General features: G+C 45.3%; 1 protein-coding gene across 1 annotated transcript; it reads right to left on the reverse strand.

Annotated features, from left to right (window-relative positions):
- Positions 1 to 23,774: 23,774 nt before the first annotated feature.
- Positions 23,775 to 25,764, reverse strand: LOC123424685 (NAC domain-containing protein 92-like). The gene is made up of 3 exons (XM_045108349.1): positions 25,392 to 25,764; positions 25,030 to 25,316; positions 23,775 to 24,844 (listed from the first exon to the last, which is right to left on the reverse strand). Exons 1-3 carry the CDS (start codon positions 25,585 to 25,587, stop codon positions 24,251 to 24,253), a joined length of 1,077 nt encoding a protein of 358 aa, XP_044964284.1. The 5' UTR covers positions 25,588 to 25,764; the 3' UTR covers positions 23,775 to 24,250.
- Between the last annotated feature and the right edge of the window lie 703 nt (positions 25,765 to 26,467).

Raw genomic sequence — 26,467 nt, forward strand, 5'->3', positions numbered from 1 at the left:
ACACATGGTATCTCGCTAGCCCTTTCTGAGACCGCAAAACATAAATGCAGAGCACCTTGAAAGACCAAGGGCTGACTGAACATTGTAATTCATGGCAAAGAAGATCCAGTCACAGTCATACTCAATATCAATTAATGGCAAAGCATAAAAATGACGGAGGTGCTCTCTAACTGGTGCCTTTTATAAGAAGAGGATGACTCAACAGAAATGTAAATAGATAGGCCCTTTGCAGGGGGAAGCATTGATTTGCAGAGGTGCCAGAGCTCAAGCTTTTAAAACAGAGATAAATAATTTTGGGTGGCATGCTTTCGTTGTCAACGCGATGACCAAGAGTTTTCACCATCTTCCATGTTACACAAATTATAGGTGGTTCCCAAACATAAAAGTAAAGTTTTGACTCCCCCACCACCGCTCAATCACACTCCACGACTAGCCGAATCCTCGGGTGCCGTCCATACCAACAACAATCCTGGGGGAGTTTTGTTTGCAATTATATTATCGATTTGAGCATGGAACTGGGCATTCCGATTACCGACCCCTTTGTCGTGAGTGATAGTGAATAAACACGTATCGAGGATAACACGCCTAGCATGGAAGACACTGACCGCCCCTTGTCACCACATGAGCGGTTCGGGCATACAAAACAGATTATTATTTGAAGATTTAGAGAGTGGCACATGCAAATTTACTTGGAACGGCAGGTAGATACCGCATATAGGTAGGTATGGTGGACTCATATGGAACAACTTTGGGTTTATGGAAGTGGATGCACAAGCAGTATTCCCGCTTAGTACAAGTGAAGGCTAGAAAAAGACTGGGAAGTGACCAACTTGAGAGCGACAACAGTCATTAATATGCATTGAAATTAACCAATGTTGAGTGCAAGCATGAGTAGGATATAAATCACCATAAACATGTATATCATAGAGGCTATGTTGATTTTGTTTCAACTACATGCATGAACATGTGCCAAGTCAAGCCACTTGAATCATTCAAAGGAGGATACCGTCCTAGCATATTACATCATAATCATCTTGAAATTCATGTTGGCATCCAAGACAAACCATTATAAGCTCCTAGCTAATTAAGCATGGCATCAGAAACTATGATCTCTAAGTTGTCATTGCAAACATGTTTCTCTCATAACAATGCTGAATTAGGAACGATGAGCTAGTCATATTTACAAAAACAAAATAGGTTGAGTTCATACCAGCTTTTCCAGGCTCAGTCACTTCATCATATATCGTCATTATTGCCTTTCACTTGCACGACTGAATGATGTGAATAATAATGAGAGTGTTCGTGCATTGGACTAAGGTGGAATCTGCAAGAAAACTCAGAGGAGAAGACAACGTAATATGGCTCTTTGACGGATAAACAATAATGCATACTAGAGCCACTAATCATTTTAATCATGGTCTTCTACCTTGACCCAAAGAAAAATATAACTATTTACACGGGAAAGCTCCCAACAAGCAAAAGAAGAACGGGAAATGTTTTTGGGTTTTCTTTTTAATTACCACTAAGCAAGCTGGAAAGTAAACTTACAACTATTTTTTTTTGTTTTTATCAAATTAAACAAACACACGAGAAGAAAGCGAGAAAAAGAAATAAACTAGCATGCATGATACAAAGGCAAAGTGTGAACACCGACTATCAAAGTGAATGTGTGAGCATGAATATAAAGTCGGTGAGAAACATGTACTCCCCCAAGCTTAGGCTTTTGGCCTAAGTTGGTTTACTCCCAAGGAGGGAAGTAACCGTCTCCGGGGTACTCCGGAGTGTATTGAGGGTGCCACTACTGGGTGAGCTCCTCTGGCTCCCACTGATAAACTGGCGTCTGCTACTCGACTCGTAGCTCGGGCATGGGCGCCTGCGGTGGCGCTATGCCCCAATATGCGTAGATGTCCGAGGGCATAATAATGTACCGGCCTAGATGAAGATTGAACAAAGAAGGAGTAGGCAAAGTAATAGTCTCACGAGTACCCTCGCTAAATACCAAGTTATAAATCATCCTCTTATTATTATCTTTATCAAGAATATCTTGGCGAACCATGCTATCATAATCTAGATATCTCTGAGGAAGAAGCATCTCTTCTTCCTCGTACAGTCTAATAGGTAACTCAAAATGTTTAGCAAGACGGGTAGCATAGACACCTCCATAAATAGCGCCTTTTGTACGGTTCGTGTTCAACCGTTGAGCCACTATAGCGCCCAAGCTAGAAGTTTTATCATTATAAAGAGCTTCGTGCAAAACCACAAGATCTGGGGAGCTAAGAGCCCCAGCTTTCCCACGGCCAATCAAACATTTTCCCACGAATAATGAGAGATACCGAAGCATGGGAAAATGTACGCTAGCAACTCTAGTGCAAGACACTACTCTCTCCTCTTCTACAGCAATAGTATCAGTGAAAGCCTCCAAGTCCCGTGGACGAGGTTCATGAATATCCCCAACATAAGGTAAATTGCAAACATTGCAGAAATCCTGAAGTGACATGCGCTGGGGGATATCATATAAATTGAACTCAACCTTAGGAGGACTCTTCCTTGGATAAAAATTAAAGCTTTGCACGAAAATATTGGTGAGGAGGAGGTATTGTGGACACTTATCTTCAACAAAAGCGGTAAGGCCTGCGTTCTCCACCAAGTAATAAAAATCCTTATAAAGACCGGCGGTGTGTAAGAACACATCACTTGGCCACTCGCACGCTCGAACTTCTACAACTCGGGGAACCGGATACTTGGGTTTCTTCTTATCATTTTCATCTTCCTTGGGGTCACGGCTCGAAGAGCCTCTTAGGAACCTCCTCATCTTTTCCTTTTTCTTTCTTTGAAAATTTTCTAAAATTTTTAGTGACTCAAAAGAAAAGTGAACAAGGCTCAACAAAACTCATATCAACTACTCCTACAAGTGCCTAGAGGCCATATCATGCATCAAAACTACTCCCTCCGTTCCAAAATATGAGACCTTTTAAGGATTTCACTAGAAGACTATATACGGAGCAAAATGAGTGAATCTATACTCTAAAATATGTCTATGTACATTCGTATGTAGTTAATAGTACAATCTCTAAAAGGTCTTACATTTAGGAACGGAGGGAGTACTTGGGAACAACTAAAATTAACATGCAAAGCTCAAGAATAGGTTCACCAAGGCAGCAAAAATATGCAACAAATAAAGCACTAGAACAAAAACTAATTGGACCAATGGAGGAGTCACATACCAAGGAACAATTCCCCAAAACAGTTTGGTGAATGGGGCTTTGCACGAGGAGATCGAAAAATGCAGCAAGAAGAGCAAGAACACGGGTTTGAGCTGTGGAATGATTTTTTCTGGAGGTAGAAGAAGGAGATGGGTGCTGGAATAAGTGGAGGGGGGCCACGTGGGACCCACAAGCCTGCCAGGCACGCCTAGGGGGGTGGCCGCGCCTCCTGGGCTTGTGGCCCACTGGTGCATCCCCCTGACTAGCTTTCTATCTCAGAAATTTTCATATATTCCAGAAAAAATCATACTCGAATTTCAGGGCATTTGGAGAACTTTTATTTTCAGGGCACTTTTCTAAGGAACGGAAAAAAGCAGAAAACAGGAAAATAAAGTTAAATTTATCATTTTTCTTCTAAACAAAAGAAAGTAAAAGTTGGGAACACAAGGTTGTGACTCCTAGATTCATCCATCTCATGGTCATCAAAAGAAATCTGTCAATGAGGTCGATCAAGTCTCCTTGACAAACTTTTTTCCAATCACATAAAACCGGAGAATTTTCGAATAATCACTAGGTTACCTCAACGGGGATGTGCATATCCCCAACAAGTAAATCATACTTCATCTTGACAGTAGGTATAGGGCATTCAAAGCTTCCAATAATAATCGATGAAGATTTTTCAATAGCATTGATGCGATGAACTCGATATTGTTTCTTCGGAAAGTGCACCATGTGCTCAATACCATTAACATGGAAAGTGACATTGCCTTTGTTGCAATCAATAACAGCCCCTGTAGTGTTTAAAAAGGGTCTTCCAAGGATGACCGCCATGGCATCATCCTCGGGAATATCAAGAATAACAAAGTCCGTTAAGATAGTAACATTTGCAACCGCAACAGGCACATCCTCGTGAATGCCGATAGGAAAAGCAGTTGATTTGTCGGCCATTTGCAAAGAAATTTCAGTAGGTGTCAACTTATCCAATTCAAGTCTACGATATAAAGAGAGAGGCATAACACTAACACCAGCTCCAAGATCGCATAAAGCAGTTCTAACATAATTTTCTTTAATGGAGCAAGGTATAGTGGGCACTCCGGGATCACCTAGTTTCTTAGGAGTCCCACCCTTGAAAGTATAATTAGCAAGCATGGTGCAAATCTCAACCTCAGTTATCTTCCTTCTATTAGTCACAATATCTTTCAAGTACTTAGAATAAGGAGACATTTTAAGCATATCAGTCAAACGCATTTGCAAAAAGATAGGTCTAACCATTTCAACAAAGCGCTCAAAATCCTCATCATCCTTTTTCTTGGATGGTTTGGGAGGAAAGGGCATGGGTTTCTGAACCCATGGTTCTCTTTCTTTACCATGCTTCCTAGCAATGAAATCATTCTGATCATATCTCCTGTTCTTAGGTTGTGGGTTATCAAGATCGACAACAGGTTAAATCTCCACATCCTTATCATTACTAGGTTGAGCATCAACATGAACACCACTATCAATATTATCACTAGGCTCATGTTCATCACCAGATTGTGTTTTGGCATCAGAAACAGAGACATCATTTGGATTCTCGGGTGTAACAGCAACAGGTTTGCTAGCATGCAAGTTCCTATCATCTTTCTTTTTCTTCCTAATACCAGTATGACTAGGTGCATCAGTGTTAACTCCTTGAGAACCTTGCTCAATTCTCTTAGGATGGTCCTCGGGATACAAAGGTTCCTGAGTCATTCTACCACCTCTAGTGACAACTCTAACAGAATTTTCATTCAACCCATTAAGCAAGTCATTCTGAGCCTTAAGTACTTGTTCTACTTGAGTAGTGACCATAGAAGCATGTTTACCCAAAAGCTTAAGATCATTGACATTTCTATCCACACAAGCACTTATATGATTAATCATACGAGCATTTTGTCTCAATTGTCTGCTAACATAATCATTGAAACTTTGTTGTTTGGCAACGAAGTTATCAGATTCATCTAAGCATAAGCTAGCAGGTTTATCATAAGGAATATCACTCTCATTGAATCAACGAAGAGAATTTACCTCTACTACCTGTGTCGGGTTATCAAGACCATGTATTTCTTCAATAGGTGGTAGATTCTTAACATCTTCAGATTTAATACCTTTCTCTTGCATGGATTTCTTGGCTTCTTGCATATCTTGAGGACTGAGGAATAGAGTACCTCTTTTCTTCGGAGTTGGCTTCGGAGGTGGTTTGGGAATAGTCCAAGCATTATCATTGCTCAAGATATTATTCAATAGAATTTCAGCTTGTTCCACAGTTCTTTTCCTGAAAACACAACCACCACAACTATCTAGGTGGTCCCTAGAAGCATCGGTTAGTCCATTATAAAAGATATCAAGTATATCATTTTTCTCGAGAGGGTGATCAGGCAAAGCATTCAGTAACTGGACAAGCCTCCCCCAAGCTTGTGGGAGACTCTCTTCTTCAACTTGCACAAAGTTATATATATCCTGCAAGGCAGCTTGTTTCTTATGGGCAAGAAAATATTTCTGAGAGAAGTAGTAAATCATATCCTGGGGAGTACGCACACAACCAGGAGCAAGAGAAGTAAACCAAGTTTTAGCATCACCCTTTAGTGAGAAAGGAAACAACTTAATGATGTAGTAATGGTGAATTTTTTCCTCATTCGTGAATAGGGTGGCTATATCATTGAGTTTAGTAAGATGTGCTACAACCGTTTCAGATTCATAACCGTGAAAAGGATCAGATTCAACCAAAGTGATTAACTCAGGATCGACAGAGAATTCATAATCCTTATCAGTAACAAAGATGGGTGAAGTGGCAAACTTAGGACCGTATTTCATTCTAGCATTCAGAGATTTTTCTTTCCACTTGCGTAATAAATTATCAAGATCATAGCTATCCTTACAAGCAAGAATGTCTTCAGCTACCTCTCCCTCCATAACACGGCCCTTAGGTATATCAGGCAATTCATATCTAGGACAGCTAGGTCTAACAGGTGAAACAATAGGTTCCACTTCAATAATTTCATCAGTTTCAGAAGTATCATCACATTCAGCAGTAACTCTAGCAATTTGTGCATCAAGAAATGCACCTAGTGGCATATCATTAACAAGCAAAGCATCATCATAAGCATCATGGATAGGAGAAGCAGCATCATCAAGCACATGCGACATATCAGAATTACCAATAGGTGGTGGTGTCGCAAATTTACTCATAACTGAAGGTGAATCAAGTGCGGAGCTAGATGGCAGTTCCTTACCTGTCCTCGTAGTTGAGGGCAATACTTTAGTTTTTGAATCTCTCGGATTCCTCATAGTGATCAACAGACGTAAATCCCAAGTGACTCAGAGAATAGAGTTATGACTCCCCGGCAACGGCGCCAGAAAAAGGTCTTGATAACCCACAACTATAGGGGATCGCAACAATTTTCGAGGGTAGAGTATTCAACCCAAATTTATTGATTCGACACAAGGGGAGCCAAAGAATATTCTCGAGTATTAGTAGTTGAGTTGTCAATTCAACCACACCTGAAAGACTTAGTATCTGCAGCGAAGTATCAGTAGCAAAGTAGTGTGATAGTAACGGTAGAAGCGGTAACAGTAGCAGTAGTGACAACAGTAGCGGTAAAGTAACTTAGAAAGAACCAGTATAGGAAAAGCTCGTAGGCATTGGATCGCTGATGGATAATTATGTCGGATGACATTCATCATGTAACAGTTATAACATAGGGTGATATGTAACTAGCTCCAGTTCGTCAAGTCAATGTAGGCATGTATTCCGTATTTAGTCATACATGCTTATGGAAAAGAACTTGCATGACATCTATTGTCCATCCCTCCCGTGGCTGCGGGGTCATAATGGAAACTAAGGGATATTAAGGTCTCCTTTTAATAGAGAACCGGAACAAAGCATTAGCACATAGTGAATACATGAACTCCTCATACTATGGTCATCTCCGGGAGTGGTTCCGGCTATTGTCACTCCGGGGTTGTCTCGTCATAACACATAGTAGGTGACTACAACTTGCAAGATAGGATTATGAACACACATATATTGATGAAAGAATAATAGGTTCAGATATGAAATCATGGCACTCGGGCCCTAGTGAGAAGCACTAAGCATAGCAAAGTAGTAGCAATGTCAATCTTAGAACATAGTGGATACTAGGGATCAAACCCCATCAAAACTAACTCGATTACATGATAGATCTCATCCAACCCATCACCGTCCAGCAAGCCTACGGTGAGATTACTCACGAACGATGAAGAGCATCATGGAATTGGCGATGAAGGATGGTTGGTGATGACGACAACGTCGATTTCCCCTCTCCGGAGCCCAGAACGGAGTCCAGATCTGCCCTCCCGAGGAAGAACAGGTGGTGGAGGCGGCTCCGTGTCGTGAAACGCGATGAACTCTTCTCTCTTAATTTTTTCTGGGCGAGAGACTTTATAGAGTTGGGATTGGAGGCTGCGGAGCTACGTGGGCCCCACAAGCCTGCCAGGCGCGCCCTAGGGGGGGCGCCTCATGGGCTTGTGGGCTCCTGGCTCCGTGTCTTCAGATAATTCTTGCACCAGTATTTTTTATATATTCCACAAAAAATCCTCGTAAGTTTCTAGGTCATTCCGAGAACTTTTATTTCTGCATAAAAACAACACCATGGCAATTCTGCTGAAAACAACGTTAGTTCGAGTTAGTTCCATTCAAATCATGCAAATTAGAGTCCAAAAAAAGAGTTTGGAAAAGTAGATACGATGGATACGTATCACACATCATCCCGTGACTAACTTCTTAGTCACATTGAGCTCATTACGATGATGTTCTACCGAGTGGGCCCAGAGATACCTCACCATCACACGGAGTGACAAATCCCGATCTCGATTCGTGCCAATCCAACAGACACTTTCAGAGATACCCGTAGTGCACATTTATAGTCATCCAGTTACGTTGTGACGTTTGATACACCCAAAGCACTCCTACGGTATCCGGGAGTTGCATAATCTCACGGTCGAAGGAAAAGACACTTTACATTAGAAAAAGCTTTAGCATACGATCAACACAATCTAGTGCTATGCTTAGGATTGGGTCTTGTCCATCACATCATTCTCCTAATGATGTGATCCCGTTATCAATGACATCCAATGTCCATGATCAGGAAACCATGATCATCTATTGATCAACGAGCCAGCCAACTAGAGGCTTGCTAGGGACACATTGTGATCTATTTGTCCACACATGTATTACTGTTTCCTGTTAATACAATTATAGCATGAACAATAGATGATTATCATGAACAAAGAAATATGATGATGACCATTTTATTATTGCCTCTAGGGCATATTTCCAACAACTACTACCGATAGCGACGGCAACAGTTGAAAGGGGCTTCTCATCAATGAAAATCATCAAGACTGAGTTGCGCAACAAGATGTGTGATGGCTCGCTTAATGAGTTGATGGTGTGTTACATTGAGATGTCACATATCCGTACTCCAATCCATGTTTGGGTTGGATATGAGACGTGACGGTTAACCTGGGCATTTGAGGCCCTTTTGAGATGTTCGTTTGGTTGCATTTTCATGACTAGTCACTGACCAAGTCGTCCGCCCGAACGTTTGAGGCGTGTAAAAGGCGTGTAGGTGTAGATGATCTTAGTAACAAGATGAAGCAAACTTTTTGTATCTGTTTGGAAAAAAACTTGCGTGTAAGCTTGTACGAATCTCTATACATAGTAGCCATTGACGAGCCTGGATTCCTATCCAAAACAAAACGTCCCAGACCTGAATATTGTTCTCCGCTATACTACATAGCTAGCATCAACTCTTGTGGCCTTGCTTCGTTCATGCAGACAAGGCACGGCGGGGCTAGTCTCCTTCGCCAAAATTTGCTTTACGCTTATTTTTTAAAGTTATGCAATTGCATTAATACGGCATGGGCAAATTGCCCCTTACAAAATCGGCAACCTGTGTCGAAACTTCATACTCCCAGTACAAAGCATAGGCAGCATCACAAGCAAAACCTAGTTTAGCTAATCTATGAGCAGCCATGTTCGCTTCCCGACAATACGCTTTCACTTAACAAAAAGAGAACCACGTCCGCATCTGCATCTTCAGGTCATCCAGCACCACCGCATGCTCAGAGAATCCATGCAGAGATTATTCATGGCATTGAAAAGCAACTCGGAGTCTGATTCCATCTCCACCATAGAAGCACCCAGCTCAGAAGCGAGATCAAAGACATGGGTCATAGCCCAGAGCTCAGCCGCATATGCATCAGAGGCATTGAAGGTTCGTCCTGCTTTACAGGCTACCACAGTCCCTGCATGACCCCGGAAGATGACACCCCACGCCGCAATATTTGTCTCACGGATAAAAAACGCATCAATGTTGAATTTTAGGTTCTCCTGCCGTGGGCTTTGCCACTTCTTCTCCTTCGTGTTCCTTCCCTTCTCCTTCTTCGGCCACAACTCCATGTACTCGGTTGTGCTCACCCGGGCATCATGAGCGATCACCTTCCCAGATTTCACCTGCTCTCCATTCCTATTTTTATGCCGGTTGTTCCACCAATGCCATATAAAGTGGAGCACCTCCATCCTTTTCCTCTCTGGTAGCTCCGAGATGATGTTTAAAGCCTCTCTAGTCATGATTGTGTTCTCCATCTGTATCCTGGTGCCCTCCAGTTCTAGGTCCCGCCACACCACTTTAGAGCATCTCTAGCAGACCCCATATAGTGCCCCGACCCCCAAAATAACCGCTAAAATACGGGTCGGGGCGAAAATTGTTGCTAGACCAGACCCTGCAAATGCGTCCGGCCCATCAATTATTTTGCGGGCCGCGACAAAAGTTCGCCCTCAAGCTTCAGATTCATGGGCTCGGAGGCCGACCCGAGCTCGACCCATATCCGCAACGAGATTTGGCGCGAGGGAACTTACCGCGCCGTTCGCCCCGCTCCCCCCTCCTCGGCAGCCATTGCACCGCCCACCGCATGATCCATACCTTCTTCCCCGGCATTATCATGGAAGTCTTCTAGCCGGCGGATCTCGTCACCGTGGAGGTTGCGCACGCGCAATCCCGTCCGACAGATCTCATCGCCAGCCACGTCGCCCCCGTTCCCGCTTTCGCCCGCGCGCCAGTCCGCAAGAGACAAGGCAACGTTGTCATGCAGGCAGGCATTTCGGATGGCCCAGCCAGAAGAGAAGGCGACCCTGGCACGGCTTCTGCTGCGTGATCAGGCCGACCGTCGGCGGAGAAAATGAACAAGGTTTCGGGCGTGAAGCGGAAGAAAGTTCCTAAGAAGAAACCTTCTGCCACTCCATCCAACCAGGCGAGACATTCCCCGACGGTGCCTTCCTATGGCGCTGCTTCCACCACAGGCGAAGTGTTCGATGAAACCTTCGGAAGGTATGCAACTTCTCTCACTTATTTTTGCTTTGATTATTCGTCCATCATGTTGTGCATTCACTCAATGTAGTCGTGGTTCGAACAATGCCGCTGCCGAGTTCGTGCACTTGTTGGCCACCAACACAGTCGACATCAATCAAGCCCCGATTGGTGGTTTCGATTACAATGAATTAGAGGGTGGCGTTGATGACCATGGTGGTGAAGACGAGGTGGAGGAGATACATGAGGGGACGTATCAGCAATCGCAAGGGAAAAAATCGTCAGATCAAAGAACAACACGATCTTGGAAGATCAAATGTTGATAAAGGCTTGGAGTGCGGTGTCTATGCATCCTTGCATGGGTGTGTCTCAAACTGCCAAGACCTATTGGCAAAGAATTGAAGACCGGTACTTCTAATTGATGGCCAAGTATCCCAACAGGACAGCACGGACCTTTCGGTCACTCCAAGGTCGTTGGGACGTAATCAAGCCGACTTGTAGTCGTTGGGCAGCTTGCTTGGAACAAGCTCACAATGTTCCTCCAAGTGGAACTATCAAATCCGACTATCTGAGTTGATTGCAATCAAATGGTTCCATTAGTTTGCATAATGGACAATGGTTCCATCAGTTTGACTTTGTTTTTATTGTGTAGGGAAAAATTGCAACAACGGTACAAGGACATGGATGATTCCGAACAAAGATTTTTTTAACTAGAGCATTGTTGGGAATTGCTCAAAAACTGCGATAAATGGGCGTTGATTAACAGAGAATCCCCACCGGAGATAGGTTCACTTAAAGAAATGGATGAAGTTGAAGATGATGATGGCCCAAGAAACTTGAACAAGTCTGATGATGAAAAAAAGACAAAGGAGAAGATCAAAAGGGAACGAGAAGCATCGACCTTGCGGGACAAGATAGATTTCATGCTGCAATCAAATGACGTTTGCTAGCGAAGTCTTTGGATGCAAAGATAGATTTGGCCAAGAAGAAGGCACGAGAGAAGCAAGAGAGGTGGAAATTGCTTAAGGAAGTTGAGGAGAGAAAGCACGTGCCGCTGAGAACAAAACCATGGCCAACCTTCTTGCCGAAGAGAACAGGATCATGACTTTGAATCGCAATGACAAGGACGACATCAGCAAAGAATGACATGATATGACAAGGAGAGAAATCTTGACGAGGGGGATGCTTGCGTGCTAGAATGGTGGTGATGGTTTCTCCTCGGGAATTGGAACCGATGACTTCGGTGCCGGAGTAGGGACAAGTGCCGGCGTAGGAACAAGTGCAGGCGATGGATTCGGGGGCAGCGATGAACTCGATGGTGCAGACTGAAGAACGAGGATGCATGAAGTCCTTTTGCGTTTGTCTTTCAAACTATGCTCTCATTTGGCGTGCGAACTATGCTTCATTGTTTAAATTCGAATTCATTTGCCGAAATAGCTGTTAAATTCCAATTATGTTTTATTGCGGGGTTTTCCGGTTTGCGGATCGACGCGGTGGCGCCCGAGCAGCCCCGCATTGATGACCCGTATAATAGCATTTTGGGGTTTGCCTCTGTCCGCACCCGCGTAGACCCTTAAAACCCGTTTTTCATGAACTGTAAACGGTTTTTGCGAATCGATATTATACGGGGTGTGCTAAAGATGCTCTTACGCCCTTATTGGATTGACGTTTCAGATAACCATACCCTTGTAAAATACACGGATCTCCATCGATCGTTTTGCTTCAAAATTAAGTGTGACCGGTATTATACACCTCTAAAATAAATACATGTGACTGAAAATACATCGGAACCAAGCAGTGGCTTAGGCTTACTTGTTTCCACCACCGGCGGCACCATCAATCTCTACTCCAAAAGTCACCGGCGCACGGCGCACCGCACCGACGATGGACATGCATGGACAGCTTGTTGATTGCCCATTTGACTCGCGTCTCCGGCCAAGTAACCAACACGACATCTCCACCTCCGCGTGACAGCCACTAAACTACGGCTTCGGCTTCTCACGGCGGGTCCTTCGGGCACGCATCTATTATGAGACTATCACCTGAACTCACCCCTGCTCAACCGCCTCAGGTTCTACTGGTGATAACGGTGGCCACTGACCACTGTGTATGCATATGGATATTTTCGAGTGAAAAAGGCTTCTATTGTCAGCTCTTCTTTGTAACCATCTGGCCGGCACTCCCACATGCTGCTGGATGCACATGAACCGACTCTCTTTTCAGCTGAGATTCCGAGGGCAAAATTAACAAATTTGATCCAGGAGTCAAAAGATTTCACAATCTGAACTATGTTTAAAAAACTTTCATTCAGCTGACCCTTTTGTGTGGCGTCTTTGTCTTAGGCGCCACACTACACTGTGTGACGTCCGACACTACGTTGTGTGACGACTGAGACCTAGTATGACGTCTAAGGCATAGATGCCACACTACACTGTGTGACGTCCGACACTACGTTGTGTGACGACTGAGACCTAGTATGACGTCTAAGGCATAGATGCCACACTACACTGTGTGACGTCCGACACTACGTTGTGTGACGACTGAGACCTAGTATGACGTCTAAGGCATAGATGCCACACTACACTGTGTGACGCCGCCTAAGACACATGCGTCACACAGTGTAGTGTGGCGCATGACTGTCAGGCACCACACAAAAGGGTCAGTTGAGTAAAAAAAATTTTAAAAATAGTTTAGTTCGTGAAATCCTTTTAATTCTGGGTCAAATTCGTCAATTTTGCTGACTCCGAGGGTATGTATATCTTTACCTGACTAGCCAGCTTGCATACAGTACAGACACACTGACCGGCTGACTGACTGACCGATCGACCGGCACACCAATTTTGATCAGTTTGTTTTCTTTAGCATATTCGGAAAGATTTAAGGTGGGTCTCTGTGAACAAAGAAATTAAACTAACACTGTTATTCAAGTGATACGAAAATTAGTGCATTTTTGCTTCACGGACATGTGGACGCCGTCCACTTTCATCCCTAGATCAATGGGGTGTTGAGTGCCTTGGCTGGCCACCTATCTGGAGTCATGACACTCATGACACATCCGAGTCAAAAACCTCTCGAAAACGATTCATCACACAAGCCCATACACATATTTAGCTCACATAAACGGCTAATGGACCTACGCGTGTGGTGTGCTAATCCAACACACATGGTTCATGGAGAAACGAACACACTTGCTACGTGTACACTAGACCTAAAAAACAGGGATAATAACCAAACCGTTGCTTCTGAAACTCTCGAAAAGATTCGCTTGGCTTCGCTGCTGGCGACGTTCTCTATCTCTATCTGCACTGCAACGCCACTTGTTCGCCGGCCGGAGCGCCAAGTGCCGTCTCTGCCCGAGCAGCGCACTCAACTCAACTCCGCACGTGGCACGCCGGCGGCCGGGAGAGACCGCCGCGGCATAGTCCATCAGCGAGTAGATGCCCCGCACCTGGAAGAAAAAATATGCTACTAGGATGATGACTGGCAGTGCCAGTTCCAACGTCCATCCATCGGTTCATGTGGCCGCCTGACTCGGAAAGAAACACACAACGGAAGATCAAGTCATTCCATCAGCTTTTCAGCTGACATGCCCACATACGGTTGGCGTGGAAGGAACGTGTGGCCGGACGGAGACGAAGAGGTGTCACGGGCAGAGACGGCAGTGTGAGTGAGTGATCGATTCTCGGGTAGTTCCTGATCTCTGGAACTCTACAGGTTCGTTGAACAGTCAATTGCCACGCATGGGTTTTTTCTGAGGCTGCTGTGACTTTGGATCACAAAAATATCTGATGGATCTTCATGGAAGGAGGCTACTGGTACTTCTACAATTGATGTTTTGGATTTATCTCTATCTTGGACGCCGATCCATTGCTTTCGCCATCTTTTACATGGCCTTCATTAGTTTTATTATTGCATGGCCTTCTGATCTATACCATGGACAAAAGTTACACTTGACTAGGTTTTCCATCCCCAAATAAGAACAGTCGGCAGTGACGACGAAACAACTCTCCAGCCATGCGTGCCAACCCTAATTAAGATGGTGCTAATTAAAGTTCAGCACCAACTAAACGCGTGACATACCCTAGTTGGGCATTTTTTTTTGGTACAGCTGATGGATGGATTTGGGGTGCACACTGAAGGCTCCGTCAGTCTGTTCCCTCGATCTTCCCTAATGCAGGAACTTAATTAATATGTGATGCTATGTATAGTTGGGTGGTCCTGTTCTGATTAGCAAGTTCATCTGGATAGGGATTGCTCGTCATATCAAGATTGGTAATGGGACATGTGAAGAATGCCTTTGGTCAGTTGCTTGTTCCATGAAAGCCAAGCATATGGTTTTGGTGACTGATTCTGCTCCTTATATCTTGCCGGTATCAACCTACCAAATATCTAGCTGATGCTGTGCTTTGCACTTTTCCTTGTCTTGCAACTTTTGGCTGCATTGATTGCGAAAAGAGTTGGAGCGCAGCACATGAATTCTGGACTACTGCATTATATTACTCGAGGTTCCGTCAGATACCGGTACCACTAGTAGTACATGCTTGGATTTAAAGCATCATATGTACTACCTTTATAATAAATATAAGACGTTTTAGTAACTATTTTAATGGCGGAAAAAATAGTGACTGGAAACGTCTTGCATTTCTTCACAGAGTGAGTAATAGACTCCAAAAGAGAATCACAAGTACTCCCTCCGTTCCTAAACATAAGTCTTTTTAGATGTTTCACTAGAGAATTACATACAGATGTACATAGACATAATTTAGAGTGTAGATTCATTTATTGTTTCGTATGTAGTCCTCTAATAAAAACTTTAAAAAGACTTATATTTAGGAACGGAAGGAGTAGTACACTAACACAACGGATTTTGGTTATTTGTACGCATCGATACCTTCCACATGTTCTAAAAGAACAGTATATGACTGCAAATACTCAAAGATTTAGAAGTATATTTTAATCAGCATACTTGTGCTGAAAGAAGAGGTACACAAAGGCTATCTGTAACGAAATTTCTCAGAAGATGCAGAAGTGGATCTGAAAAGCAATGACATAATTTGCTTTCTTTGACTGGCCTTGTATCCCAAAGAGTTTGGAGTGACGTAGAGGCGCGAGATACATATGCATATACTTCCCTATCCCTTGTACACTACACATTCTCTCGTCTCTTTTCCGGTACAGAAATCGTTTGGACTTGTCAGGTGGCATCTACTCATGTACATCTCATCACCGCTACGATTTTTTCCTTGTACTTGGTCTGCAAGAAAAAAAAAATACTACTACTTGCTCCAAGGTCCAGATACCTCGTGACATGGAGTGTGTAGGAAATGTGTCAGGCGTGTGGGTTTAAATTATCACACGTTGACACATGTGGCGTGACGTGGAGGGTTGGCTAGCCGATGGAACGAGACTTCCGGTTACAACCTTCTCCCGTGGCCCACCAAGCCACTCAAACCCTGGGTTGATAGTCATTTGAAATCCGTTGCAATGATGAGTGATGACATGATTCTCACATCGAGCTTCAAAAATATGATATGAAACTAAGTGTGCTATCATATTTGACTAATACGATGATTTGTATCCACAGTAAACAAACTCGCTGAGCCGATCAAAAGTATGAAAGGAAACTGCATGGCTTAGAATACGTGGAAAAAGTCTCACTTAGGTTCTGTTTGGATTACCGTTTTGACACAAATACCTCTGTCGAAAAAATACAGACCTCTCCTCATAGTTCTTTTTTCGGCTGGAAATTTGCTAGCAACCGGTAAGATACACCTGGAAAATTAATACGACTGTATTTCATTACACCGCTACCAAGCACGGCCTTAGGAGAATCTTGCAATAAGGAGCCGAGACTAGCACTTGTGTCTTGCGAGCAACAAAATGTTGAGCACCTTTTTTAGAAAAGGACGCTCACCTCCAGCCTCTCCAGATGCATATGGCCACAGTTATTTAAAATTACGGTAAATGTGTGTAGTCCAGAAACAACCTATGAAAAGGCTGAACAGTAAATAAATGAAAGTAAAAGAAAACCATAACCGCCGTAAAATAGGACTAGAAACCTATCCAACTATTCTATTATTGAACCGTCATCCAAACCGGTTGAAGAAATCCTGAGCTACCATCTCTCAGCGCGTAGATCCAGTAGTCAAACACTCCCTGTTCTCCGCCGAAGTGAATAGGGACCATGTACGGATCAAAGAAGTTACCCTGTGTAAAACCTGCAAAAAATGGTTTTAAAGATCTTATTAAAGACCATGTTATTTTGGCAGTTTCATATAGCCCAAAGTAACGCACAGAATCCTATGCGAACTGTTGAGCACCTATGGCTATATAACGTTTGCCCCTTTCATGTCGGAGGTGCGGAAAAGTGGTTAGTGTTGGGACATGTGTTGATTTTTGCTAACGCCGATCCATCGCTATCAATAAATTGAGTGAATTAATTCCCTATCTCCCCCCGAGGAACCATCAGTTTTATTTGGACAACGAGTGACCTACTGTCAGGGAGGAGGGGGGGGGGGTAGCTTAGACAAACATCCACGTGCATAAATTATGTAATTTCCTTTTGCGCGAGTCATGGCCTGTCGTTTCGTGCAGATTTTCAACCCAGTTCCGACATAGTTTCTACGGGATACTCCAAATAAATATGGGAAACAACGGAAAGCTTACTAAAATAGCTCAAAGGCAGTGTTGGACATCTTTCCGACCATGGTTCGCGGACAATCCATTGCCATGTATAAACTAATTGTGGGATGAATTTTTTGCGGCCCCTCACGCTAGAAAACAAATGTGTGTAGCTGTTTTTTAAGTGGCACACTAAGCCTTGAAAGACATCCACATGGATAATTCATGTAGTTTACTTTTACACGAATAGTCGGCATTCCTTTACATGCAGTTTTCGGTTTAGCCTCACTAAGAAGCCTATAGTATAAGCCGTGTTTCTGCGATTTACTCGGGGAAAAAGGCGACATCACACTTACTAAAGTAGCTAAAACCGGTCAATGATTGGACATGTCTCCTGTTACCATTGGTTGTAGATCCATTGCAATCTACTAATCAATGATGGGATGAATTCCCGTGACTCCGATCCATTAGACTAGAAAACGAATTTCTTCCCGAGTAACTGTTAATTTCTTTTTTGCCATTGTAAAAAATGACCTATCAGAGGTGGCCCACCTAGCCGGTTTTTCGGCTTAGCCCCACAAAAAAATAGTTATAGATATTTATGAACGGACAGAATGCACAATGGAAAAAGCAGAAAGCAACATCAAACTTACCGAAGAAGCGAGTGGGTTTTAACTTCCTGGATCAATGAAGTTCAAAAATTATAACTTCTCGACCAAGGATATACAGCTCGTCTCTTCTCCGTTGTGACTTGCAATACTGACCTAGAGAAAAAAATAAGGAATAGTTAGCATTTACTCGAAACGATATCAGATAGCAACAGCAATAATCTCGAAGATATTGCCTCATGATTAGACGCTAAGTTGAATAACAATAATGTGCTTAGCAGACCCTAGTAGTTCTTCCGGAAGGTGGCGCGCATCACCGCGTTTAAGTACAGAGAAAGAAACAAAATGGGTAACAAGTCGTGCTTGTAAGATTAACCGAGACCAGAGGTGACCTGTGCTTGAAGCCAGCAAATCCTCGCTGTGCTCATGCTCCCCCAAGACGTAAGCTTAACTGGTATCCAACCGTGTGGAGTAGTGATAGTGCTGCTGAAGGCAAATTAAAAATAAAGTCTATTTTTTGCGGATGATTTTTTTCTTTTTTACAGTTCCATCCTACGAGAGTAGTAATCCCTCTGTGATTCTTTCCAACTATAATTATTTAGGTAGAGAAAAATGATCATGCAACTTCATAATTACTACTCTTCTGGCTCATAAATATAAGTCTTTTAAAAGACTACTCCCTCCGTTCCTAAATATAAGACATTCTACAGATTACACTATAGACTACATACGGAGCAAAACGAATGAATCTATATTTTAAAATATGTCTATATACATCTGTATATAGTCCATAGTGTAATCTCTAAAAGGTCTTATATTTAAGAACGGAGGGAGTACATACGGATGTATATAAATATACTTTAGAATATAAATTCACTCATTTTGATCTGTATGTCCTTAGTAAAATATCTAAAAAGATTTATATTTAAGAAGGGATAAAGTACATGCACCTAAAGAAAAAAAAAATACTTCATGATTTAGTATCACGTCCATGCTCCTGCCTTGGATCGATAGCTAAGCCATGCATGATTCTTTCCGAGGGTCGCTAGGTGAGTCGTATCTTCAAATTCGTAGGCACGCAGGACATGGTGATCTATCAATCTCGTCTTGTTCCCGCGCTAACAAACGACGCCCGATGTGATGTTCCGGAGGAGACATCCATCTGCACAGCGTTAGTTAATCATGCAAATAGCGCAGCTCACGAGTGATCGGAATCACGCCAGCATTATATATTCCCTAACGGTGTCTTCAGCCGGATATATGCAGGCAAACGTAGGGCCCATGCGGAAAGTACAAAAAGATGACCGATCACACATACAAGTATACGACTGGTCACGCACTGATTCCCTAAAACGACCGATCTGTACCCTGCTGGATCGGACAAAAGTGTCCCGTCATTTGACAAAGATGGCTCGTGCCCTACGTCGAGCTATTGATTATTGGAGCCATGCACCGGAAATTGAATTAATCATGACTGAATCCAAGTCTCAATCTTAGGGGTGGCACAGTACGTTTTTCTGTCAGTTCACGGGGCCCAGTTCATCCCAATCATCGACCTAGCAGCATGAATGGATGGATGTACCTGTGCATGACGATCCAGCCAGCATAGCGATCTAACAGACCCGTAAAATGCCCCGAGCTGTAAAATAATCATTAAAATATAGATCCGTGCGAATAAAGTTGTCTGATCAGACCCTATAAACGCGTCGGATCCGTTAATATTCTTACGAAACACGATAAAAAGCTCCTCCCGATCTGTAAAAATACAGTTTTCGCGTCCGCTTCTACGACCCCCTGTATCGGGAGAAAGCAGTTGGCGGGAGCCCAACTGCCACGGAAACTTCAGCGTGCGTTGTCCACGTTCACCGTACGCCGCCCCGAACGTCCCCGAACACCGGACGTCCGTCCCCAAACGTCGCCCCGCCCGTCCTGGTCGGATTCGGCGTCAGCGGCGAAAGCTATCTAGCAAGCTGGGGGCTCCTGAATAGGTTTCACGACTGGAGCTAGCTAGCTAGGTCCTCGACGGAATCATGGACACCGAAGCTAGCTAGTTAGCTCCTGAATGGATTCGTGGACGAAAGAGCTAGCTCCTGGATGAATTCGTGGACGGAAGAGCTAGCTCCTGGATGAATTCGTGGACGAAGGAGATAGCTAGCTAGCTAGCTATTGGATGGATTCTTGGACGAAGGAGCTAGGGGCTAGCTAACTCGTGGATGGATTCATGGACGGAGGCGCTAGCTAGCTAGCTCGTGGATGGATTTGTGGACACAGGAGCTAGCTAGCTAGCTCCCGTATGGATTCGTGGACAGAATCCATCCAGGAGCTCCTGGATGGATTTGTGGACGAAGGAGCTAGGATCTAGCTAGCTCGTGGATGGATTCGTGAAGGGAGGCTAGCTCCTGGATGAATTCGTGGACGGAGGAGCTAGCTAGCTAGCTCCTGGATGGATTCGTGGACGAATAAGCTAACTAGCTAGCGCGTGGATGAATTCAGTGATCGACGACTCCGTATTTTGGAACAAATTTACTTGAACGTGAACACGTGCGAGAGGAAGAAGAAGAAGATGTGGAGAAAAAATGTAAGCAAAAGTTCAATTTAAAGTTTAAGTTTAAGGGGTCTGTTCTGCCGCACCTCGAGCCGACCCGTAAAAGAGCATCTTCTGCGAATATCCTTTTTTTAGGTACATTTTGCGGGGTCTGACCCTACCCTCGCCCGTGCCGGTCCGTAAAGCCGTTTTCCAACTGTAAACACATTTTACGGGTCGATGTTATACAGGGTCTGCTAGACATGCTCTTACTGCCATTGTTTTAGTTTTTTTTTTCTTTTGCGAAATACAGAACGATTCCTTTATGTAAGGTGTATAATTTTTGGCACGGTGATCAAGGCACATAATTATAGAGGTGTTAGGACAAAATTACCTTTGAAAATTTTATTGGTTACTGACAAGTAAATCAATGAGTCTAGAAAAGTAAGAGGTACACGTAATCGAGAAAGAGATAGTTTCCTTTTTTTGATACAATTAGAGATACGGGCAATCATGAAAGAGAAACTTTTCTTTTTCTGAAGGGTTAATAAGGGAATTACAAGGATTTACAAGAAATGCACCTTACATTATGGAATTTTATCAAAAAAACAAATACATCTAATAAAAGCAATGGAGGCAGTACTACTTTAGTATTATTACCTAGTCATTACTTCCTTATTACAAGTGGTAGCGGCAAGCATAATCTAAACAATGGTATTCGTCAATATATTAATTAATCAATTCAACAATATATCCCTGCAGGGTTAACCATATAGCATGTTGCATGCACCATCTGGGGTCAATGGAACCATGAAATATATACTCCCTCCTATCTAAATTAATTGGCATAGCTCCGATTCGAATTAATTGATGCGGCACTCAAAATTGTACTAGGGCGGCATCAATTAATTCAGATGGGTGGGAGCGGTATAGTTTTATCATTCACAACAACATGTCAGTGGTTTAAATTCAAATACTTTTTAGTGAAAAACAAAAGAACCTTTTCGAGAAATCTACTGAAATGATGATCCTTCACAACAAAATCCTCATAACACACGGGCTGGTAGTGCGTTGATCTTGCAAATCATTTTGCCATCCTTGCACTAGGTCTTTGGAAAGTGCCATCCATCTTGAGAAATCTATCCGAGTACTGCCAACCATCTTTGGATTCTTTTTGCCATCCTTGTAGTAGGTCTTTGAAAATTGTGTTTATCATAGCTTGTCACAGAACTTGTTTAGGCTGGCTAAGCTTTTAACGGTTTTAAAGTTATCAAAAAATATAAAATAAATAGTGTAGCATCTCCATAATGTAATAAGATGATCCAGCGTTGGGATTTCAAAAATATGCATTTGCGTATCCTCGGCAAAAAAAAAAGGAATTTCAGCTTGCGCTGATATAAAATATATACTGACCTTTTTTTTGTTTAGGACACATAAAGCTTTATTTTTTCAATCGCATCATTGGATCATGTTATATTATAGGTGTGATGTTTCAGTAATTTCTTTTTCAGAATTTTGGAAACTTTGATACCGTCGAAAACCTTAATTTGTTCTGTGGCAAGTTATGATAGAAAATCCTTCTTGGATCGTGTTATATATATCAAAATATTGTATTTTTATTCTTACTATTGGTCAGAAATTTACTAGAAATAAATTATTGAGAGAAAAGCAGAAGAACCTTCTTGACAAATATATCCCAATATTGGCCCAACACAACCGAATACTCACGGCGAACAAGCTAATAGTGTGATGACCCTGTGATATATATTTTTGCATCCTTGCCTTGGTGCTTCCGAAACTGCCATTCACCTCTGCAAGGACTATCATTCCCCCTTGGCGGTCCATTGCATTGTCATCGCTTGGGCGGACGATCGAATCCATAATGAGTCCTCCCGAGCTCAACTCTCGCAGTCGACACCTGAGTTCATTACGAAGCGGTGCCCCACATGGAACAAGGGGGAGAAGCATGCCGGCACATTTTCACCGAAAAGGCACACGTCATGCATGGAGATCGCCCGCCGCGCTTTTGATGACACGACGTGTCCGAGATCTCGAGGCGCGATGCTAACTCATGTTTACCCGATGTATTGTCTCGCTAGGGGGGTCTGACACGTTTGATCATAAAAACATGGCTACCGAGCCGATCTGTTTGTCAGCAAATTTACGGGTCAACGTTGCATATGCCTCCCCCTTAAAAAGAACGTTGCATATGCCTTTATACATGGTTTTCGTCATACATATATCTATTTTATCCTTAAATTAGTAATAAGGAGATAAATGATGCGTAGTACTCCGTTCGTTGATAAATACAGTATACGTTTTTTTCAAGATTTCAATAGGAGATTACATATTGAAGAATATATACACACTTTAGAGTGTAGATTCGCTAATTGTGCTCCGTATGTTGTTCTATAGTGAAATCTTTAAAAAGACTTGTGTTTAGAAACGGATGGAGTAGGAAACATGCATGGCCATGACGAAAAAAGAGAGGAAACACATGGTCATGTGCTGGCAGCCGGAGAAGATGATACGCGTACGACGCAGCTGGCTGGGCCGTGTCCGCGGCCAGCGCGCCCCCCGCACCAGCCAGCGGCCGGGGCCAAGGCGGTGCGCGCGCGCGTACACGCCGCAGCGGAGATGTGGGTGAGGACATGCCGCAGCCGCCGCAAAGCAGCCGGATGTGGTGTGAACGGAAAGCTACCCAGCCCAAAGTTGTGACGCCACCCAGCCCGTGTCGACGCGGACACATGAACACATGGATGGATGGATGGATTGGATAAAGACGCCCAAGCCAAGCTAGCACATTCCCCGGCTCTCTGCCCTCCCAACAACTGGCCGAGATTTGCGCAGCCAGCCCGAGAGAAAGTCACGGTAAAGAAAAAAAAAATCCCGTTCTGTGTGTGCGACGACGGACGGAATATTCCAACGAGCATGTGCCCTGCACATCGCCCCCATCCTTCCACGGCAGCGCCGGTCGCCGCGACCCTCGACGGATCGGGTTAGCCGCAGAAACCGGTTCGATTCGATGTTTCTTGCGCGTTGCGTCGGGCGGAAGCGCGTGGGTGCACGGCCAGCTAGCGAGCAGCAAGTACGTACTACTACTCGGTGACAAGTGGGACGGCGGGCCCCGTTGTTTAATTACATTTTTTTGGGAGGACCCCGTTGTTTAATTACAAGGTAGTACTACTCGTCCAAGGTACTGTACGACGAGAAGCATTCGCATTCCCATTTAGCCAATTAACCGCCGGGCTTATCTTTTGCGCGCGAGCCAGCATGCAAGTGGATTCGACGACGACGACGGCCACATCGCCCGTGGCCTCGGAGCGGACGGATGATTGGGTACACGCACGGGAAACGGTTGGATTCCTGCGAGGCCCCATGCTCGCTTCTCCGCTTCAAGATCTACAAACAATTTGAATCTCAACCATGACATATATACAAGACCAGCCAACGATCAGAAGGGGAATAATTCATTTCAATCAGCAGCACACAATCAGATTTACCAATCAACTCGGTCTCGGCACACCTCTCGCCCTCCGGTCCATCGTCCCCTAATCGCTAAACTGTATCACGGCGATCACGCATCAGGTGACTATGTATGTACAAACTACAGATGCATGCCTCCTACTAGCAGTTTGATATCACACCCTAATCAAGATTAATCAGCACTCCCCCTCGCTCACAGGCCATCATTATGCCTTGCACGCATCAACAACAAACACACACACGACGATCCTCCTCCTCCTCGAATCGTCGCCGGCTAATTAACCCAATCCTTAATCCAAGTTAATGAAGCAAACTAATCAATCCACCGGCTAGCACCAACCAAATTAATTAACCATCTATGGCTACCACCAAAGCAAACGGCCGGAGACGATCCTGTCCATCGGGTAGATGGATGGATGGATGGATGGATTTCAGATGGATCTACCACATGTTGGAGAAGTCCATGGGAGGCTCGCCCCGGCACAGCTGCTCCAGATCGACGTACGACCGCGACGACGGCATCATCGGGAACGAGGTGTCCGCGGCGCCGGCGAGCGCGCCCGTGTCGAAGAAGCCGAGCGAAGGGGTCTGCAGCAGCGCCGACGATGACGCCGCCTCCGGCTTGCAGTGCCTGCGGATCGCCGCCTGCTGGTCCCCGCCCATGGCTCCCTGCAGGTAGGGCGAGTACCCGGCGCCGCCGCCGTGGTTGCCGCTGCCCGTCGTCGCCGGCATGAAGAAGTAGTTGGGGCTCTGCATCTGCTGCTGCGTCACCGGCGGCTCCGTCTTGATGGTCAGCTGCTCCGTGTCCGGCTCGAGCGGCAGGGCCGCGCTGGAGGTCGAGCTCGACGCGGCGGCGAAGTCGTCCGCGCCGGAGGGGGAGTCCATGAGCATCGGCAGGTCGGGGTTGTTGAGGAAGTCGTCGAGAAAGGCGTACGGGTCCTCCATGGCCCCGGCGGCCGCCGGCGGTGGCGGCACTTGCGGCGCATTCTTCGCCGCCAAGTCTTTGTCGAACACCCGGCAAACAGCCCAATCGTTCTGCACGCACGCACGCAACAGGCAAGGCAAGGGTGAGCGAGGAAACAACACGAGGAAAATAAGAAGCAGGAAACAAATCCGGTGCGCGGTCCAGCCGGCGGCATCTCCGGACGCTCCGGCGGCTCGATCGATCGATCATCGACACGGCCGGCCGGAGACGGAGCCAAAATCGAATCTTGCGGTACCTTGGCTGAGCGGTGGAGGCGGTGGGGCAGCTGGCCCTCGAGGCGGTACTCGTGCATGACGTAGGGCGTCTTATCGCCGCGGGGGGCGCGGCCGGTGTAGAAGACGAGCGTCTTCTTCATGCCGACGAGCACGGCGTCCCGGCCCTTGCCGCGGAAGATCTCCTTGTCCTTCCCCGTCGCCTTCCAGTAGCCGCGCTCCGTGGCCCGGTTGGTGCGCGTCCCCGTCGGGTACTTGCGGTCCTTGTGCACGAAGAAGTACCACTCCTTCTCCCCCATCTTCGCCTTCCCTGCAAAACCACCGCCATGAGCCTCCCTGCCTGCAAACCCGATCGAACCGGAGGAGGAGGAGCAGTAGTACTCACCGGGGAGGTCCCACGGCTCGGTCTTGTTGAGGTCGACGTCGGCGATCACGAGGCAGGAGAAGGAGTTGTTGACGGCCTTGGGGGTGAGGTAGTGGGTGACCACCTCCTCATCGGTCGGGTGGAACCGGAAGCCCGGCGGGAGCGACAGCCGCGGCTCCTCCGCCCCCAGATCCATCACCTCCGTCACGTCCGACATGGTCCCGCCCTCTCGACCGGATCTTCCGGCTATGGCTTGCCTTGCTATGCTCAGGATGAGCTCGGGAGCTGAGGAGGAGGAGGAAGAAGAAGAAGAAGAAGAAGAGCTCTAGATATGTCGAGAGATGATTTCTTTCTGATTGATCCGACGCTTTGGGCTTCAGAAGACTGGGATGGAGCGGCGCTCTGGGGGTGGCTTTATAGCTTCGGAATGGCGTGCGTGGGAAGACAACTTCCGGCCAGAGCCGCGCGCCCCGCTAATTTACTCACTTTTTTACTGCTACTAGTACGAGTACTAATCTATGGTGATTAACTGCACTGTAATAATCCAACGGCGGTAAATCGAAGCTGCTGCCGGCTAGGTTGCCAATGAGTAGTACTTGCAGATAAACATTGCCTAATCATCTGCTGCCCGGCTAATCTGCCAACTCTATTTCTCTCTCTCTCACACACGTACGCACGCGCCGTTAGCTGCCAATGATTATGTACCACATGGAGAAGGTTTGAACGGAAGTGACGGTGCCGGTGGTACGCAGCACGCTGCGGCACACGTCGGCTTCCCTGCTGTTTTTGTGTGTGATCGAGCCTCAGCCGCCGATGATTCGTCCCGGAATTCGCCTTCTGCAGTGGCCACGATAGATATCGGTAACCACGAGCGTTAACGTCCGGCCAAATTCCGGGCGAGGCCGCCGTCCAGACGCAGCCACACGAAATTCAGGGAAAACGCTGCGGCGAGTTCCGGGGCGAAAGCGTGCCGGCCTGCGTTGTCGAATCGAGAGGTTAAAATCTCAAGTGGTACAAATATCCTTTTCTCACCGAGCCCAGCTCGCCCGATCCTTGTCATGTGTCGCCGGCTGACACGTACGTTCGTGCGTGCGTGC

The sequence above is a fragment of the Hordeum vulgare genome, chromosome 2H (assembly GCF_904849725.1).
Source record: "Hordeum vulgare subsp. vulgare chromosome 2H, MorexV3_pseudomolecules_assembly, whole genome shotgun sequence".
NCBI lineage: Eukaryota > Viridiplantae > Streptophyta > Magnoliopsida > Poales > Poaceae > Hordeum > Hordeum vulgare.

Bases quoted from the DNA above. Each gene is read 5' to 3' on its own strand.
- LOC123424685 (XM_045108349.1), bottom strand. From the start codon at position 25,587: ATGTCGGACGTGACGGAGGTGATGGATCTGGGGGCGGAGGAGCCGCGG. The intron at 25,317-25,391 runs GTGAGTACTACT...GTGGTTTTGCAG, and splicing joins CGAGCCGTGGGACCTCCCCG to GGAAGGCGAAGATGGGGGAG. The intron at 24,845-25,029 runs GTACCGCAAGAT...GCGTGCGTGCAG, and splicing joins GCCTCCACCGCTCAGCCAAG to AACGATTGGGCTGTTTGCCG.